The 21,442-nt window shown below is 39.5% G+C and overlaps 1 protein-coding gene across 2 annotated transcripts; it reads right to left on the reverse strand.

Moving 5' to 3' along the window:
- Positions 1–2,214: 2,214 nt before the first annotated feature.
- On the reverse strand, positions 2,215–17,403 carry LOC115694046 (ABC transporter C family member 8-like). 2 transcript variants are annotated; one of them, XM_056320427.1, is made up of 13 exons: positions 17,187–17,403; positions 15,020–16,968; positions 14,615–14,935; positions 14,429–14,515; positions 13,718–14,320; positions 13,454–13,618; positions 13,072–13,366; positions 12,773–12,987; positions 12,390–12,695; positions 12,217–12,280; positions 11,767–12,006; positions 10,993–11,133; positions 2,215–2,227 (listed from the first exon to the last, which is right to left on the reverse strand). In XM_056320427.1, the coding sequence occupies exons 1-12, from the start codon at positions 17,209–17,211 to the stop codon at positions 11,003–11,005; spliced, it is 4,401 nt and encodes a 1,466-aa protein (XP_056176402.1). In that variant the 5' UTR covers positions 17,212–17,403; the 3' UTR covers positions 2,215–2,227; positions 10,993–11,002. The 2 variants fall into 2 exon arrangements, with proteins under 2 accessions (XP_056176402.1, XP_030477031.1); XM_030621171.2 differs by lacking the exon at positions 2,215–2,227 and having other exon boundaries at positions 10,857–11,133.
- Positions 17,404–21,442: the final 4,039 nt, after the last annotated feature.

Consider the following 21,442-nt stretch of genomic DNA (forward strand, 5'->3'; position numbering starts at 1 on the left):
CGGTGTGAGGAGATAAATAATCACGAGACCGGAGTCCACCCAAAAATATTCACTATCAGCAAAATTGGGTGAACAAAGTTTTTCTATAATAAATACTAGAGGTACATAACAGCAAAGACATCAAGAACATCATTCTTGGCAATAGACATGAACTTCATAAGAGATAAAGGATAAATCTCACAAAAAATGCACTTTTGGTGCAATCCATAAAAACCTGATGTAGGGAGCTTCAACTGAAAATCAAATCGATCATATTCGAGAAGAATGTGGCACGAGCACGCTGACAAAATTTCAGCTCAATCAGACCACGAATCGACCTCCGACGTCAGCATCAAATATATCTTCAAACCCAGATTTTCTGCTCTATCTTTCTCTCTTATTACTGTGTCTATCAAAAAACGTTCTTTTTCGGCTACGACATAATAATAGTGAGAAACCATATTTCTCCATATGAACAGACATATGGGCTCAAGCATTGGATTTGTAATTCATTGGGCTTCCTCCACATGGGAGTGAACCCAGCCAACAAATCTCCCCCTCACGACGATATGGAGGGATTCACCATCCCTGCTATAAATCGGCAATGTTCAAGCTTCTCCTTTGGTAGAGTATTCGTCATCATATTGGAATCATTATGGTCCGTATGGGTTTTCTTAAGTTCTAACAACTTTTCATTTCCAATGATATCTAACATTAACGTGTTTCGATCTAAAATGAAAAGATGAATTCTTACCAAGAAGAATCGCACTTTGATTGTCACAAAATAACTCGTACCTCTTTTGCTTAAACCCATGTTCTTCCAAGAACTTCTTTAGCCATAACAACTCTTTACTAGCTTTGATCACCGCAATAAATTCAGCTTCGGTTGTAGAAAGTGCAACACACTTCTGCAACCTTGACTTCCATGGCATAGCCCCAGCGGCAAAGGAAATCAAATAACCAGAAGTAGATTTACGAGTATCAATATCTCCAGCCAAGTCAGAATCTGTATATCCAACTAACTTAAGTTTCCCGATTCCAAAACTGAGTTTCAAACCGGAAGTTCCCCGAAAATACCTCATGATCCACTTCATTGCATTCCAGTGCTCTCTACTAGGGGTGAATGGTTCCCGGTCCGGTCCGGTCCCACCCAAGAACCGGAAACTGGACCGGGAGAACCGATTCCCAATTTCTAGGATCGAGGATCGGACCGGCTAGTCCTGGGACCGTGGACCGGTTCCAATGGAACCAATCACTTATTGGAATGAATTGAAAATCAATGTTCAGTTGTGCAAGAAAAAGATAGAAGAAACGAGGGACCTGCATATGCTGCTCCAAGTTCACAGATGACATATCTGTACTTTGAAATAGAGGAGTAAAAACCGAAAATCAAATTCTACAATAAGAGTAAGAGAAAGATGTTCAACTTTATTCAACTAGCAGTGGTTGTAGCTAGACGACAATGTGTCATTCCAGATACCAGTTTTTAGCATGAAAAGGGAAAAGGCCAAAACAAGAAAAGTGGGAAGTACGTTGCAACCTCCATTTTGGACCTTCAACATCTTTGATTGGGCCAAAGCGGTGAAGAAAAATCTTCCCTGCAATTCTTTCTCGATGGGTGAAGATACACGATACAGCACCAAAGGGGTCATCCTCATAACAAACGGAGCAAAAGAACCAAAACAACACTCATATATAAGATAAAGCATTTACAATCTTGATCGGTACAAGCACTTCCACCACTATAGCACAGGTTTAAACTAGTTTTCAAGAACTAATTAAATTTTGAAATCTGCTCTCCTTCAAATATATATATTTATCGGTCCGATCCGGTCGGTCCGGTTCCCACCCTAGAATCGGGAACCGGATCGCCCGGAAACCGATTCCACTTTTAGGAACCAGGGAACCGGACCGATACTCCTGCAAACCGAACCAAATTGGCCGGTCTGGTCCCGGTTCGGGCGGTCCATCATACTCACCCCTACTCTCTACCCGGATTTGATAAATAACGACTAACAATGCCAACTGCATGAGCCAACTCTAGCGTGTACATACCATCGCATACATCAAGCTTCCCACAGCCGAGGAATATGGAACACTTTCCATGTCTTTCTTCTCTTTATCAATCGTGGGACTTTGTTTCGTATTCAACTTAAACTGGACAGCAAGAGGAGTGCTAACCACTTAAGTCTTGTCCATGCAAAATTTATGAAGAGTCTTCTCAATATACTTTTCTTGCGACAAGAACTTCTTAGCATTTCTGTCCCAAGTAATTCTTATGCCAAGAATCTGCTTCGCCGGACCCAAGTCTTTCATGGCAAAAGACTTGCTCAACTATTTCTTCAATAACCCAATTCATGAAGCATTCCTACCAACAATTAACATATCATCAACGTAAAGCAAGAGAATAATAAAGTCATCATTAGAAAATTTTTGGACAAACACACAGTTTTCCAAGGAAGTCTTCTTATAGCCCTACTCTATCATAGCTGGGGTAAACTTTTTGTACTACTGTCTCGGTGCTTGCTTTAGGCCATAGAGGCCCTTCTTCAGTTTGCACACATAGTTCTATTTTCCTTTCACTTTGAAACCCTCTGGTTGTTTCATGTATCTCTTCCTCCAAGTCACCATGTAAAAAGGCTATTTTGACATCCATCTGCTCAATTTCCAAGTCTAGGTTAGCTGCCAATCCTAAAACCACACGGATAGAATACATTTTACCACCGGAGAAAATATATCATCAAAGTCAATACCATTTCTCTGACCGAATCCCTTAACAACCAATCTAGCTTTGTATCGTGGTTGTAAAGCATGTTCATCTTGTTTTAACCTATACACCCACTTGTTCTTCAAAACTCTTTTGCCTTTAGGCAACTTCATCAGCTCAAAAGTATGATTATCATAAAGTGACTACATTTCATCCCGCATTGCATCAAACCATTTGCTTTTGCACTCATCTTCTATTGCTTCTGCATAGCACTTTGGTTCACCTGCATCAGTCAATAATATATACTCATCTGCAAAATATCTGGTGGAAGGTCATCGGTCTTTAACAGATCTCCGAATTATAATATCTAGTGGAGCATCTAATGGAGTCTTTGGTTCATGAACGGTATCATCTGTCTCAACATGTTCAGGAATATGTCCATTGTCTAGAACATTCACTTCGTGCTACCCCTCATCAACCTGTGCAGGAATATGTGTGTAAGGAACTGGATCCAAGTCAATCAAGTTATCACTAACCTATGACACTAAAATCATCTCTAATTTCTCAATATCTTGTATTGTCTGATCTTTCATAAAGACAACATCTCTGCTTCTTACAATTTTATTCTCAACTGGATCATAGAACTTGTAGCCAAACAAATCTTGTCCATAGCCAATAAATATGCATTGCCGTGTTTCACATCAAGTTTAGACCTCTCATCTTTGAGAATATGCACAAATGCCTTGAACCCAAAGACACGCAAATAATCGTAAGAAACATCTTTGAATTTCAAAACTCTATTAGGAATATCAAACTCTAAAAGAATACATAGAGTAAGATTTAATACATGTGTAACTGTACTCAAAGCCTCACCCCAAAAGGATCTTGGTAGTTTTGCTTGTGAAAGTTCAACCAGTCTCATGTTCATTCTCTTAGCTAAGACATTTAATTGAGGTGTCTTGGGAGGTGTCTTTTGATGTTGGATACCTTGTTGCTTGCAATATTCATCAAAAGGTCTAGTATACTCTCTCCCGTTATTAGTTCTAATGCATTTCAACTTCTTTACAATCTGTCTCTCAATTGAAGCCTGAAACTGCTTTAAAATATCTAATACTTGATCTTTAGTTTTCAAGGTATGAACCCAAATTTTCTTTGAATAGTCGTCTATGAAAGTAACAAAATAAAGAAAGCCACCAAATGATTTTGTCTTCATAGGACCGCAAACATCAAAATGCACTAAATCAAGAATAACTGACTTTCTTGAAGGAGGAGAGCTTTTGAATGCAACTCTATTATGCTTTCCTGCTAAAGAGTGAGCACATTTCTTCAGTGCTAAACTTTTCATTCCTGAAAAGAGCTTCTTCTTGGTCAATATTGACAAACCCTTTTCACTAATGTGACTAAGCCTCTTGTGCCATAACTCAACTGTTTCTCCGTTGTCTACTGCATTAATTTTATCTATAGACAACTTTGCATGCATAATGTATAACGAAGAATATTTTTTACCTCTAGCCACAACCATAAAACCTTTAGTGAGCTTCCATCGACCATCACTGAAGGTGTTGCAATACCCCTCATCATCCAACTTACCTGTGGAAATCAAATTCAAATGAATATCAGGTATATGCTTAACATTATTCAATACCAACCCCGTGCCATTGCTAGTCTCTAGGCACACATCACCAATGCCTACAACTTCAGCAAGTCCATTGTTTCCCATCTTCACAGCTCCAAAGTCGCTTGACCTGTAAGATGTAAAAAAATCCCTACGAGATGTAGCATGAATATATGCACCACTATCAATTACCCAACTGATCTCATGACATATAAAATTCACTGCATCACCATCAAAGACAATGAAAAAGTTTTCTGCAACTGCAGTACTACGATTGTCATCGCTATCAATATCACTTTTCTTCTCTTTACTTTTCTTTTTCTTTTTTTCTCTTTTCATCTGACGACAAAACCTCTGAATATGTCCCTTCTGATGGCAATAATGGCACTCAACAATTGCAAATTTATTGTATTTGCCTTTGCTTTTATCTCTATTTTTATCTCTATTTCTCGGACCTCAAGTCTCACTTATTCCCCTTTTCTCAACAACCAAGGCATCATAATGTGAAGAAGAGGATCCATGTATCTTTCTTCTCATCTCTTCATTTAAAACACTACTCTTGGCCAAATCTATGGTAATCGTACCATCCGGGGCTGAATTTAGACAAAGGCGTTTGAAACACCTCCCACAAGTCCGGCAAAGTACCAAGCAACTATAACGCTTGTATCTCATCATCAAACTTGATACCCATCACAGCCAGTTGATTTATAATTCCTTGAAAAGGATTTAAATGATTAGTCAAACGACTCCCATCTTGATATCTCAAAGCCATCATCTGTTTTATCAGAAATAACTTGTTATTCCCAGTCTTTCAAGCATACAATTGTTCGAGCTTATACCACAAATTGCGTATTTGTGTTTCCTCAATGATATGATTCAAAACATTATCATCCACCCACTGCCTAATGTAACCCCACACTTGACGATGAAATATAGCCTATTTAGCATCAGTTTTATTCTCGGGTTTCTCATCAGTAAACATGGGTAAATAATAATCATTTACCTACAAAATGTCTTCCATTTTTCCTTTCCAAACATGATAATTCGAACCATTCAATGTAACCATTCTACTCGTATTTGTTTCCACTGTTTAACACTAGGTAGAAAAATCCAGCAATAACCAAAGCGCTGATACATCTTTGTTGGAAGAACAATAACAATCTGAACAATATTGGATTAGCGCAATGGAACAAAATAATCTCCCCTCTTGTGCAAACCTAATAGGAAACAATTGAATCGAGAAATATAAATGCCAAGCACGCAAACACAAGGCAATTTTTTACGTGAAAAACCTCCTCGGTGTGAGGTGATAAAAAACCATGGGACCGGAGTTCACCCAAAAATATTCACTATTAGCTCAACTGGGTGAACAAAGTTCTTCTCTAGTAAATACTAGAGGTACATAGCAGCAAAGACATCAAGAACATCATTCTTGATAATATACATGAACTTCACAAGAGATAAAAGATAAATCTCACCAAAAACGCACTTTTGGTGCAACCCACAAAAACCTGATGTAGGGACCTTCAACTGAAAATCAAATCAATCAGATTTGAGAAGAATGTGGCACGAGCACGCTGACAAAATTTCAACTCAATCGGACCACAAATCGACTTCCAACGTCAACATCAGATATATTCTCAAACCTAGATTTTCTGCTCTCTCTCTCTCTCTCGTTACTGCATCTCTCAAAAAACGTTCTTTTTCGGATACGACATAATAATAGTGAGAAACCCTATTTTTCCATATGAATAGATATATGGGCTCAAGCCTTAGGCTTACAATTCATTGGGCGTCCTCCACATGGGAGTGAACCCATCCAACACCCATGTTATGCAAGAAACGTCGTGTCATGCTTTTCATTTGCCCTCGAACATATATAAGTTTAGCACTCTTCTTTTCTTAGAAGAAAGCAAATGGTTCTATCGTCCTCTTTGAATCGCTTAACTCTGCATGTACTTCCCAACTGAAAGTCGATATATAGTAATCGCATGCGTTTTGAGTGACGCCTACACCTAAACTAAGCGATTCAAAGAAAATCTAGCCCTTGGTCCTATTTCATGAGACGGTGGCAAATTTATGATTATGACATAAACTTTAATCGATTTCGACATATGATTAATCACCAATGCTCGGCATTGATGATAACATTGGAGCCTGAGATTCTTTCTTCGTTCAATTGCGTTGATCCCATGCGATTATATCTTCGTTTATGCTGTTCACGGGTATATAAAATTGAGCCAAATCAATTCTTTGTTTTTTGCGGTGGCAAGTCCTTTCAATGTCAAGTCCAGGCTTTTGCACTGGTTAACGTGTTGATATACAATTGAATACATAGTTTCTGATGAAAGCCCACTAGGCGATCGTCGTAGTTGAACCCAGCCTTCCATATGAGAGAGCCGTGCCCGAACACCCACGACACCATCTCCCTCTCTCCCTCTCTCTCAGTTGCAGGTACAAAAGGGTTATCTCTATTGGAAAGCGCGGCCTCGTCCGTGGTTTTCAGGATTGACCCCATCAACATTATGCTCGTTAGAAAGCTCTCATCACAATTACAACAACACAAAAATCACGCCAACTGGACGTCGTATGCATAGGGTTCGTGCTTCCGATGATAGTCAGTGTCCACGTCAGCAATCATTTCAAAATTGGCCGGATGGACTACATTAGTAAATCGCCAACGGGTTTAGAACTAAATTGACCAAATTAAGAGGTTTATGACTTAATTAGTACAAGTGAAATGGATTTAGCATTTTTTTGGTAATTTCCCTGCATTTCATGTCATGTATCATTCTTGGGAGGCAAACCCCAAGACTTGTGGCACAAGCTAACCCGTTTGATAATGTGATGATGGTGAATCATACTATTTATTAAAGTTAAACGACGGCCAGAATGACTGTCAATTCGAGCTTCGTTTGGACCCACCGACTTCTTCTTGGATCAAGAGCTCGTATGACCCCCCCACATGAATCGGGACCATTCCCTTCTTGTTTACGCTCTTAACCCAATGCCTAGATTCGTGCTTAGTGATTCCCAACTCTATACGTGCACCTAATAGAGGTTCATATAATTTCTCATCTGGTTCGGGTTTGGGAACCACAACATATTTCCTGAAGGCACAGAACAGGAGAAGGAAGTTTATAGGCCAAGTCACAATGTCTAAAACTTGGATACGGTGCCCTTCCAACAAGAGCCTGATGTTCAGAGCTGTGACGAGCAAACAGAAGGCGACCCACCAAAGAGTGACCAGAGTTCTCATCCAATTGGATTTCGCAGCAAGTAACGAAACCGTCAAAGACATCCATATTAATCCTCTAAGAAAGTGAAGCAACCAGCTCTGAGGTCTATTTATGTCAGCTTGAAGTAAATGACTCCGGAGGCCGACATCGAAGTGCGCGATGCTACTAAATGCGCAACAGACTGCGGCAACAACGATTACCAAGTCCCTCTTAGTGCTGTTTCCATTAGTTTTGCGCTTTCTAAGGCTGACGGCGATCCATAAGACGTAGAAAGTGCAGTTAAAAAGCAGGTTGGTGGCGTCGATTATGCTACTTTGGGTGCAAGAACCCAAATCAAGTTCTCCATTACATATCCAAGAGAATGCCTCTGAATTCAACATATAACAAAAAAAGAATGAAAAATCAAAATTGAAGTAAGCCCGGCTGTCACTGACTAAGTTAGTTAAAGCATACAGCGGAAGGCGAAAAACATGTCGAAATCTCAACTGTACGGTACTGAGAATAAATAATATCAGTTTCATTCATGCAAAAGAAACAATGTCAGTTTCATTGCAGAGACACTCCCATGTTCATCATGGTATTGATGTACCTGGTAAGCTCCGGAGGAGAGCCATGGATGGAAGAACTTGGGTTGTTTGGGCTCTGAGCTTTTGCTTCTCCTCAAGCACACCAATTGATGCAGGACTTCATATAAAAAAACAGAAGAGCCGTTCAATGAATGAGAATGAAGAGCCTTATAATAATGATAATGATCTTGTCCCAGATTTGACACTAAACAGACGAGAACTCTGAGCTTTCTAGCTCAGAACATTTATATATACATTTGATTGAAATTCCTGGCTGGTTTTGGGGTTTTGTAGATTAACAACTTTTGAAAGTTAGGCGATTGCTTGTCTTTATCTCAATCTTGCTACTCCTACCTATGTAAATTTAAGCAGATGGTCTTTGTCTGAACCTCAATCACCTCCATCTCGTAACTGCGAAAAGATAAACAGACAGAGAGACTTTGCAATATTACAGATTCGAATAATACATATTCAACTCATCATCTTCTGGCAGTCTTTTCATCAAATTATGAACGCCTGTACACACAGACCTTGCAGCTTTTTGGCATTATGGATTTAGCCAAGAAATGACACGTTGCAGTTTCAGTCTGCAGACTTTCGTGTGCCGTGCCTTATCTTGTGTATTTCCTGAATATGTTATGAGGAAATCTGGTCTGCATCGATAAAGTTAGACTGCCGATGTTATGGGAGATGCAAATTGGATCCGGAAGCAATTCCCTTACTTTCGATGGATACAATTTATGTGCCAAATTAAGATTGCTCATGAACGCTGTCTTCATAGAATATACAAAAGCTTCCTCGTCTTCATATGCTTTTAAATGTAATATTTTGACGTTGCATGGTGCATACATTTCGTATTTATCTTAACTCCTTTGATTAATGATTAAAGCTTTTGATCAAAATCCTCAAGCGAAAAGCAATGACGGAAGCAAATTAAATTTCATATCAGCATTCCGATCTAGTCATATATACGGTAAATTGTCCACAGAGTTCTACTTCGCCGAAAAGTGTCGATAATGCACCATTCGAGATATGTATCAATGTGGAAATCGACAAAGGATGTGAAGAGTCCTTTGTTGATTCATGGATAGGAACACGAATTTAAGAGAAATTTAAAGGTACAAAAATTAGAGGCAATTACGACTAGCCATTTAAATGGGTATTGGAATATAAAGATGACAGAAAGAAAAAATACAACGGCTGATGTTCATTAATTGATCGGTGGTCCTTTACTCGAATTACAATCTTACTATCTATAGCTACTAAAACAGTTGACAACGGTTGCAAAGAAAGCAAATGCGAACCTACATGACTCCTCGAATGCAACGACGTGTATTCACAAACGGTTATCAAAAGACCCACTACTTCAACAATCGTGGCCTCATCACTTGCCCCACGTTGACTATCTAATTACAACAGCTACTCTCGCTCGCGCTACAAACTTTGTCGCATCATATCACTCTATCGAACTTTGATTCGAGTGGGCTTACTGTCAAAAGAAAGGGCTTTTCAGGTACTAAATGACCCTAGGCTTCGGAACCCAAAATCTGATCGGAAAACAACGAAATTTGGCAGTGATAGCTGCTAGTCAAGTTACTGTACAGCATGTCCCGATACTCTCAAAAAATAAATCTCTCTCAAATGGGAAATCCAAATCATAATCCATAAAATCCTACAAGTTTTCTAGGGATGTGAAGGACCTAATTATCACCATGAACAGCTCATCTCGGCCGAAGCGTCACCGGCGAAGCCAACACAGCTAGGGCTACGGTATTAACTCCAAAAACAAAAGCTTGACTTGCAAGAGGAAAAAACAACAAGTAAACACCTATCAATCACATGCAAAAGGTGTGTTCCGACCATTATTGATGTTTTTTGACCAACCACCGCGATTTCCCTCTCTTCTTCTATTTTACGAATCCAACAGCAAGAGGAAGAAGAAGACTCTTGAACCTTATTCGGGCTGAGGAGGTACACTGAGCTAAGCCTCTCTTGGTTTTTTTTTTTTTTCAAACTCTCTTCTCTTTGGGCTCATATCTTAACACCATTTGCGGGCATTGGCCTCGCAGGCGTAATTCAGGTCGCTTGCTTGGGCGTTTCCATGGTTCGTTGGGGGACGGATTGCATCACGCTCGCACTGAACAGCCGCCCCCTTTCCCAGCATGTTGAGTCGACCTTTTTAAACAATGGCGAGAGTATGTTCCACGAGGCTGTTGGGTAAATTCTCTTCTCGCGTGGAATGGCAACCAGGTGCCTATCGATCGCCTCCTCAAGAACAAACCTGAAAAAGAGTAAATCGGCCGCGCTTGCTCTACTTGCTTATCTACTTGAGAAATTGTAGTAATCATAGTATATATAATATGATATGATGAGTCGATGTAGTGGAGGATGAATTTGGCTCCCTTTCAAATGCCAAAAAGAGTTCATTATTTAGTAATTGTTAGAAGTTAGGGGTTACAAAGACTTGTTTACAAGATCGTTTTAAAAGTGATGAGAAAAGCTCTTCTTGGTAGAATATTAACCGGAAAATTTGTGCAATCTTTGTGGACGATACTAGATTTTAAAGAACGGTTGGTTTGATAAAATGAAAGTTTGAAATCATGTCGCCTTAGGATTATATTTAGTACGCCGTTGCTTAGATAATACGAGCATCCATGTCGTCTGATTTGATTATGACAAAAATTAATGGCTCGAACATGTTGATTTAACCTTAAAACAGTGGTTGGGGTATTCATATAGACTCCAAGAGATGACAAAATAATATTACGTACTATTGCAACAAACACACGAGGCGCGATACATATAGTACATCAATGTACTTTATTATAAAGCTATGACATTAAAGGCTAAAGGCACGTGAGAAAATAATTATTAATTGATAATAAATAAGAGTGCCTTAGCAGTGATATTTGCGTAAATTTTGGTAGGAGCTTCTCCTGCAACTTGACCAGTATTCAGCAACCAGCTTGGAAAAGTAAGAATTGGTCTCCATCAACTTTGAGGGCTCCTCATACTCCACCAGATTTCCTTCAAAAAATGAAGCAGAAAACACCAATAAGATCCATGTTTAAAATATTTTAAAAAAATCGTGGTGTTTTTTATTATAAAATCATATAAGGTATATAGTTAGACTCCGTTTGTTTTAAGGAAAATGAATGATTCGGAAAATAATTTTCTAAAATTGATTGTTTGTATAGCTTGAAATAATTAGTTAATAAAGTATTTTTATTTATACAAATATTTATGAAATGAAAACTCACATTTACTAACGGAATGAATACAATTACCAAAATTTGAAACTGTCCATGTATCAGTTTTCTAAATCCTATTTGTGTAATAATTTTTTCACGCAATTAGTACGCCAAATGAAATCACTCTTTCTCAGCACTCCCATCATAGTTATTTTTTTCAAAATCATTTGGTGCCATATTGGTCCATGGACAACTAAAAAATCATCCGCTTAACACGATATTATCTTTGAATAAGTTTGCCACGATCCCAATCCATCCCGGCTTTTAATATTTCCCGTCGCGATTGACAATGAGACAGATATGCTTTAACAATTCAAGATTAATCAAAAACTCGAATTAGAATAAGAAAATGGATTCGTAATTGTATCATGAGAGAAATTATAAATGTATAGGATCGTGAGAAACTTACCATAAGAGAGGACCATGACCATGTCACTGTCTATGACAGTCGGGACTCTGTGAGCCACAGTGATCACAGTGCAATCTGAGAACTCTTGCCTGATGATCCTCTGAAGAACTGCATCAGTTGTTGAATCAATTGAAGCAGTGGCTTCATCAAGAACTAGGACTCTGTTCCTCCTTAATAGAACTCTTCCCAAGCAAAATAGCTGTCTCTGCCCAGCACTCCAATTCTCTCCTTCATCACTTACTGTTTGAAATTTAGACAAGCGGTTCACATTCCCATTAGCAGAAAAAAGACTCAAAATCATTTTGATTAAGGTCTGACGATATTGGTATAAGCACTTAGGTAAGGTACTGCTGCATAGATATGAATTATTATTGTTGTATCTTAGTAGGATTTTAGTGACTTTCAAGCCTTGATTAGAGTGATACATGTAATGTAACAAACGACGCTCACCGAAAGAATCGAGCTGATTTGGAAGGCTGCTAATTGTGGCCTTGAGCTGACATTTTTCCAAAGCCTACACATTGAGAAATAAACAAGGGTTAATTTGCCACATCCACGAAAAAGATGATCTAATTGGGAGGCATATTATGAAGTCCAGAAATGAGCACTTGTGTGCATATTACCATCCAAATCTCATGGTCAGAGTAAAGGCCAAGAGGGTCCATGTTAGTCCTAACACTGCCTCTGAACAAAGTGGGCTCTTGAGGGATGATGCTCAGCTTCATCCTCAAGTCCTTCAATCCAATGGAAGTAATGTCTAGCCCATCGATGTAGATCTTCCCGCTTGCTGGCTCAACCAATCTAAACAATGCGCTGATCAGAGTCGTTTTCCCACTTCCTGTTCTTCCAACTACGCCGACTCTGCTTCCTTCTTTGAATGTGCAAGTGATACCCTTCAGCACGAGCGGTGCGTTGGGACGGTACCTTAGCTGAAACCAAGCAGGAAAAAAAACCCTTAGTATCAGTAACCTGGAAAAAATTTCTGATTTTGAATTGCAATTTGTACCTTTAGTTCTTGCAGCTCGATTCGACCCTTTGATGGCCATGAAGAAGGTGGTCTATGATTCTCCACGACCGCTGCAGGCTCAGATGGTATGTGCATGAACTGTTTGATCCGCTCCACCGAGATAATGTAGTTTGACAAGTAGCAATACCACCGGGTCACGAAAACATGAGTACCCGTCAATGTAAAAGCATAAGAAAGAGATAGCCCAACAAGCCCTGCAAGACCGGGATAAACAAATTTAACTAGTATTTTTGACAATTCAATAAGTTCAAGCTGTTTTCATTTAAATTTTTGGTTACCTGGAGGCACATATCCTTTAGGAAGTAGAATCAGGAGAAGAGAAGCAGTGAGTAGGGTCACGTTCTGAAGTACTTCTATTCTCAGAACTAGCCACTCCATTAGTGCATTGGAGTGGAAAAAAAGTTTCGCATCGGCATCCACGAGTTTCAGGAAATTGCAGAAGAATCTGTCTACTGCGTTAAAAGCTCTAACGGTGACCACACCTAGGGATGTCTCGGCTGCATAGTTCATGAGAGGAGCTTTTGTCGTTCCGTTGATTCTTATTAATTCGCGCGCTGATGCCAAGTAATATGCCTTTTATGTCGAAGGACTGAACACGGTTAGCCCTTCTTGATCAACAGATATAGACAAATTCAAAAGGTCTAGACTTAAAAAAATCACCTGAACATATTTTGCAGCAACCATTGCAAAAGTCGCAACGATGAGAACTTGCCACGTGACCGACGCCATAATCCCAATTATAGTCAGAAGTTCAATTCCAGCAGCTATCACAAAGATGATGGAGAATGGGATGTCAAAGTCTAGTATACTTAAGTCTGATGAAGCCTGCAAAATTTTAAACATCAGCCTGATTCTTTATATGGTAAGTGCTGGATACAAAATTATAATGCTGAAGATGAAACATGAATGTGAAAATGATCTTACTCGGGTCAGAATCCTTCCCACTGGAGTGGAATCAAAGAAGAGCATCGGAGCTTTGAATATCGAATCAGTGAAACCTGAAAAGAAGGCCTTGGAGGCCTTTAGACCTAGATGGGCTGCAAACAAGGATTTCAAGTACACGAACACAGCACTAAGCAACGAAATCCCCGTGAATACACCTATTAAAGTGCCGCTACTAATGTCGGGAAATTGAATAGCTACTGCTAGCCAATAGGTGGATGCAGCCTGAAGCGCCACAAATGCTAACTGCGTCAGCAAGCCTAAAAACAGAAGGGTTAATCCTTTCGACACCATTATGTAATCCCAGAACGGCTTCCACCCAGCGTCACCAATCTCCTTCTCTTCTTCTTCTGTAAGTTGCACTCCCGGTTGGGCCTTCTCGGATATCTCGACTTGTTTATTCTCTTTAGATTCCTCATGCTTCAACGAAATGGAATCCGCAGTTTCACCAGGGATTTCACTGTTTGAAGGTCCAAATGTGGTTAAAACTTCTTTGTGAGCATTCACAAGCTGTTCAAATGCTGTCCCTGCAGTCAAGAGCTCCTGGTAGCTCCCCGACTGTGTAACACGTCCCTCCTCCATGAGCTTCATAGCACAAAAAGCAATTCATGTTTAGCATATCCGAAAAAGAAAGTACCACTGTCCTAAACTTATCTAATTATGCATATGAGAAGTATGGATACCGGTTCTTACCAAAATTCGATCCATATCTGAGAGAAATTCCACTTGGTGGGTCACTAGGATGACCATCTTATTTTCAAGCACGCCCATGACACAGTCCTGCAGTAAAAGACTCGGAAAAGCACAACAAGCTTGTTAATCACTGGAGTTTCTCTCAATTATTTTTTCCTTAGAAAAAATATGAGCTCAACTTCTTACATTGAAAAGTATTGCAGCGGTGTGCGCATCGACCGCACTGAAAGGATCGTCGAGAAGATAAATGTCTGCATCGTTATAGACGGCCCGAGCTAGTTGAATCCTCTGCTTCTGTCCACCACTCATATTGAGCCCTCTCTGGCCTATTTCTGTGAGATCTCCATGACTGAAGCTACTGATATCTTTATCCAGTGCGCACGCTTTTATGGCCTTCTTGTATCGGGCCTCATCCATCGATTTTCCATAGAGTATGTTGTCCCTAATCGTCCCGCTTTGGATCCAAGAAGTTTGAGAAACATAGGCGGTTAATCCACATATTTTAACCTAAATTAAGATACATGAAAGAATTAAAGTTAGGTGCATGACAGAGGTGCACATTTTACGGGCATAGATGTCTTGAAAACTCACAGTTCCCGTGGTTTTGGTTATTTCTCCTAGTATCGCACAAAGAAGCGATGATTTGCCTGCCCCGACTGGACCACAGACCGCGATCTTCTGTCCGCATTTGGCTTCCAAGTTTATGTCTTTCAGAGTCAAGATTGCAGATTCCACGTCCCAAGCAAAATTTCCTGAAAAAATCTGTATGCTCGTGGTGCTAGATGAATCCTCCACCAGGACTTCCCTTATTCTGTCGTTCTTTAGCTCATCGTCCACCAAAAATGTGTTGATGCGATCGAAAGACACCATCATTTGGATCAATATAGAAAGGGCCTCAGGGATCATCCTAACAGGCTCGCCCATAGCCCGCAACGTTGCAAGAACCGTGAAGATAGTACTAGCGTTTAATGGGGCGCTCTGCAAGAGAGCGCAACCTAAGAAAATCACCGAAGAAATTATAGTCGGAGACATCCAATAAAGCACTCCTCCGTAAGCCCTCTTGAACTGGGCTTCGGCCAGCCACTTCATCTCGGTGGCACGGCGCGACTCAATCAAGTTCCTGAATCTTTCTTCCCACGACTGCAGCTTTATGATCTTCATGCTGTTCAGGATCTCTGAAGTGGACCGCAGCCGCTCATCTTGGGCGGTCATGAACTGGCACTGGCAGTTTTGGAGGATCTTGGCAAAAGGCACATTCAAGAGTCCGCAAATGAGGAGCGGGACTAAGCCTGGAAGAGCACCAATGCCAATCACCGCAAAGAGTACACCGATGGACAAGAAGAGTTGCAGTGTGAGGCTCCAAGTGGAATGGAACCACCAAGGGAATTCACCCATCCGATACGCATCCACCGCAATGTAATTCACGATTTCGCCGGTTGAGTGCTGTTTTCTTCCGGTGTTCGAAAGTTTCAACTGCTTCTTGTAGACTGCCACCATAAGAGCCGATCTCATTTTCATTCCGGACCTCCTGGAGTCAAAGAAGTAATGCCTCTGCGAAAAGGACTCAACCAGCTTGGCAAGCATCAAGCACCCAATAATAGTGAACCCTTCTGACAAATTTCCCCCGCCTCCATTCGAGTAATTCACAAACCAGTACAGTAACAAAGGGGAAACGACGACGGATATCGTTCGGGAAAGGGCACATAAGCCTATGAAAATGTTCTCCTGGAAATATACGTTTGCAATGGTCTTAATAACCAAGTAACTCTGCGAACACTTTTGATCGCTTACAACCGAATCCCATGCAAGTGCAAATTTTTTATACGCCAGATGAGCCTCGTCCTCGGAGACAAGAGATGGAATGTCCTCAAACTCTAGCAGTTTCGAGTACCCCAAGCGTAACAATGGATTAATCCAAGAAAATGTCAACTTGCTGAGGCAGCTGGCACAGCTGAGCTGTGACCGGGAATCATCAGGCTTTGCACCTAATAGAGGTTCGTATAATTTCTCATCTGGGTTCGGTTCCGGAACCACAACATATTTCCTGAAGGCACAGAACACAAGGAGAAAGTCTACAGGCCAAGTCACAATGTCTAAAACTCCAATTCCGAGCCCTTTCAACAAGAGCCTGATGTTCAGAGCTGTGACGAGCAAACAGAAGGCAACCCACCAAAGAGTGACCAAGGTTCTCATCCACTTGGATTTCGCAGCAAGCAACGAAGCGGTCAAAGACATCCATATCAATCCTCTAACAAAGTGAAGCAACCAGCTCTGAGGTCTATTTATGTCAGCTTGAAGTATAAGACTCCGGAGGGCGACACCAAAGTGCACAAGGCTACTAAATGCGCAACAGACCGCAACGACGACAAGTACCAAGTCCCTCCTAATGCTGTTTCCATTGGCGTTGCGCTTCCTAAGGCTGACGGCGATCCACAAGACATAGAAAGAGCAAAGGAAAAGCAGGTTGATGCCATCGATTATGCTACTCTGGGTGCAAGTACCGAAATCAAGCTCTCCATCACATATCCAAGAGAATGCCTCTGATTTCAGCATATCAGAAAAAAGAATGAAAAACTAAAACCGGAGGAAGCCTCTGTTGTTGCCGACTAAGTAAGCTAAAGCATACATGGAAAGGTGAAAAATCATGCCGAAGTCTCAATGATACAGTACAATGAACAAATAATATCAGTTCCATTCAAACAAAAGAGACTTTGTCAGTTTCATTGCAAAGACACTGTTCATGATAGTATTAATGTACCGGGTAAGTTCCAGAGGAGAGCCATCGATCGAAGAACTTGGGTTCTTTGGGCTCTGAGCTTTTGCTTCTCCTCAAGCACACCAATTGATGTAGGAGTTCAGATATAAAAAATGAAGAGCTGTTCAGTGAATGAGAATGAAGAGGCTGCTAATAATAATAACGATCTTGCCCCAGATTCGACACTAGGCAGACAAAATAACTCTGAGCTGACTTCCTCAGAATATATATCGCGTTTATATATATCGTCCATTGATACACTTGGCTGGTTTTGGTGTTTTGTAGATTGGAAACTTTTGAACGTTAGGCAATTGCTTGTCTTTATCTTGTCACGTACATATGTATCTCGACCTTGGTACTCCTACCTATATAAAAATACACGCAGATGGTCTTTGTCTGAACCTCAATCACCTCCATCACCTGATTACGATAAAATTAACCCAGAGAGAGAGAGACTTTGAGATATTACTCACTTACCATCTTCTGGCAGTTTTATCATTAAATTCTAAACGCCTGTTCACAGACCTTGCAGCTTTTGCCATTGTGGATTGAGCCAGGACACGACATGCAGGCCCCAGTTTTTCAATTGGTAACAGCTACAGACTTTCCTGGAAATGCTTTTACGAAAGTTTGGTCTGCATCGGGCTGGGAAGGTTGCCGATGTTTTAGGAATGCAAATCGGATCCCGAGACCATTCCCTTAGCTTTCCAAGGACACAGTAAACGTCCCAAACGAAAGATTGCTCAGCCATTTTTATAGAATTCACGGAAATGGGTCACGTCCTCCATTTCGTATGCCCTTTGAATGAATTACTACTTTGACGTTGCACCGTGCGCATATATGCCTAGTTTATGTTGAACCCTTCGGTTAAAGTTCAAAGCTTTTGATCGAAATCCTCGAGCGAAAAGCAGTACCGTGAGCAAACTAAAATTCGCATCAGCATTAATATCTAATCATGTATTACTTACTTATCCGAAAGAAGAAAAGAAAAGAAAATACTTCATCTAGTATATGAATGTGAATAAATTATATAATATATAATATACATTACAGAGAAATCTAATGAGTTACAGATTCACATTGAGTAAATTATATTTTTGCAAACGAGAAGTTAGTAACCACAATTCTTCGCATGTAGTAAATTATATTTTCGAATACTCGAGCGTCCATAACTTCCCATGAAAAAATTGGAGTCGACCCGAATTTACGCCTATGGTTGTAACAGTCCTTCACAGTTTGTAAACTTAAGGGAAATTGACACAAACAGTCCCTAAGCTTTAGCTCAATGTGTAATTTTGTCCCTAAACTTTTAATTTGTTCAATGTAGTCTCTGAACTTTAGCATAATGTTCAATGTGGTCTCTAGACTTTGGATTTGTTCAATATGGTCCCTGAACTTTTGGTGCATGTTTAATGTAGTCCCTAAACTATATGAAAATATTCAATGTAGTCATGAAACTTGAATCAATGGAAGGACTACATTGAACATTTTCTTATAGTTTATGGACTAAATTGAACATGTACTAAAAGTTCAGGGACGACATTGAACAAATTAAAAGTTCATGAACCACGTTGCACATTTGACCAAAGTTTGGAGACTGTTTGTGTCATTTTTCCTAAACTTGAAGGCCCAATGAGTAAATAATTGTCCTCATATGTCAGAATTTTGCATAATTTGTAGTAGCATTGGCAATTTATAGTCAGAAATTTTCCTTATGATGGAAGAGTCCAGATTCCATACGACACCAATCTCGTTGTTTGGTAGACTGAACCATAAAATTTCCACGTGACAATGGGCCAGATTAGAAGAGTCCAGCTGACATATGGTTAATACTATTTTTTTTCCTTTTGCAAGAGAGTCCGGATTACATACGACACCGATCAAGGTCGACATGATCATAGGAAAATGCATCGTCTTTCTCCATTTAGATAATTACAGTGGGCCTATGATGATAATGAAGTTTCATTCCACCCAACAATTCACGAATTGAATTTGATTCTTGGCAACTTGTCCAAGTTTATTTCCTCTAATCATGATTGGTGGTACTATGAAAGCGAGCTGCACGTAAGCTTTTAACTTAGGGTTACTATCACGAAAATTCCAAACTGGTACATATGTGACAAATTTACCCCAATCTAATTTTTTGACCACTAAAAACCTCAAATTGGTAAATCTATGATAAATTTACCTTCGGTTAGTTTTCGTTTTTATTTTGCCGTCAAATTGTTATGTTGGATGACACATGGCAATTTTTTTTTGGGTCTATCATATCTCTAACTTTTACTCTACCTCTTGCAGAGTTCGGGAGTCGAACCCCGCACCTGTAATACTAGCGCCCCCACTCTCCCAATCCCTTAACCGGTGGGGCCGCATGCTTATAAGCCTCGTGACAGTTGACGAGTTTATCAGTTTGGAGTTTTACCATATATTTATCAGTTTGTGATTTTTCGTGGTATTAATCCAATTTAACGGAAACTAACACAAAGTAAATTTGTCACAAACGTATCAGTTTAAGGTTTTTGGTAATCAAAAAATCTATTTGGGATAAATTTGTCACAAGTGGAACAGTTTTAGGTTTTTTGTGGTCAAAAAATTAATTTTGAATAAATTTGTCATAGGTGTACCAGTTTGAATTTTTCGTGATATTAACCCTTTTAACTTGTAATTGTATTTAGGATCCTGGCCTATTTGTCTCATCAGGATGTTCTTGCTGGCTTTTTTCTCCTAATAATGATTTAATGTTAGTCTACTTTAAAGTGTAGGTGAACAACGAACGCTTGACATGCTCAAAATAATTCAAAGAAAAAAAATACAAAATCAACTCTACAAAGTAGTAAACAAACCATTTATGATTTTCCATTTTCTGCAGAACTTCTCGATGTAATTCAGTCGTCGATTTTTGCTCTACCAAAATTCTCAATCTCAAGCAATATGAACTTGCTAGCAACGATGGTTGGTCGTTTGATCCTTCCATCATTAAAAGGCTCGTCTTGACGAAGTTTCATGTTCCTTCTTTATTAAAGCGCTTCGATGCCCAATAAAATTCTTTGTTAAACGCTTCACGTTCATTTTTTTTATTCTAATCAATTTGGTTTGTCAAGCGAAATTAAAAATTATGAGCCGTCAATTTTCAACACATTAGCACAATATAATATTTTTGTATAAGAGTGAGACAAACTGACACGAAGTAAAAACACGACATCATTTTAACAAGTTCAACAAGAATACATTGTTTTCCCAACTACACGAACTCAAAACTCGAATTCCACGCATGCCCACGAATCGCCAATCCTACCAAATACACGACATCGTGACCAATCAACATTCCTTGGGGACTATTTTGTATTTGTTGGCTGTCATTAGAAAAAGGACAAAGAAGGATTTGCCTTTTATATCATTATCATTCCTGGGACGAAAGCCACAAGCTAAGGCTATTCAATCATGTGACGATGATCGTTTAAGCTAGTAATAAAGTTGAACGACGGCCCAAATGACTGTCAATTGGAGCTTCATTTGGACACGACTCTTCTTGGATCGAGAGCTTCATCAATAGCGACAACTTCTCTTGTCCTTACGCCTTTAACCCCATTTCAAGATTCGTGCTTAGTGATTCCATTAGCTAGCACCAATAAGAGATAAGAAAATTATTTTATGTCATCATCTTTCCACCAGGCAGGGCCAAGTACTTAACCATTAGAATGAAATCTAAGATGTTTGAGTATGAATTGAATTTTGTTTCGGGTATTCGACCTAAATTGAGTTTTGATACCCCGAATTAAAATTTGAGGCGACCCAACTTGAGAAAAAAAAATGAAGAGTTACTATTGGTAGAGGAGGACTTGGGGGTGTGCAGCCCCCGCTTATGGAGTAGTATAAATAACATTTTTCTAAAATTATTACGTTTTAAGTAAAGACATAAAGAGTCTTAAGGTGTTTTTTAGTCACCTTTTGTAATTTTTGAATTTTTATAGTGAACTTTGCTTCTCTTTTTTCCGTAATTTTCCCGAAAGGATTTTCCAGATAAATTTGTATATTCTTTTATTTTTCTCAATTTCAATTTCATTATAGTTTCCGTATTAGTCGTAACATAAGAAGTTAAAATATACACTAACTCTTCTATATACATAGGCCGCTTATCGAACACTATACATGCAAACATCATCCCTAAAAAAAAGAAAAAGAAAATCGCTTCTTAGCACAATGAAGCCATGAAATTGAATGATTATTGCTTCTTGTCCCTTCTTTTTTGGCAAATTATT

This window comes from Syzygium oleosum, unplaced genomic scaffold, assembly GCF_021117445.2.
Source record: "Syzygium oleosum isolate NSW1041296 unplaced genomic scaffold, Sole_v2.1 Sole_v2.20, whole genome shotgun sequence".
NCBI classification, from domain to species: domain Eukaryota; kingdom Viridiplantae; phylum Streptophyta; class Magnoliopsida; order Myrtales; family Myrtaceae; genus Syzygium; species Syzygium oleosum.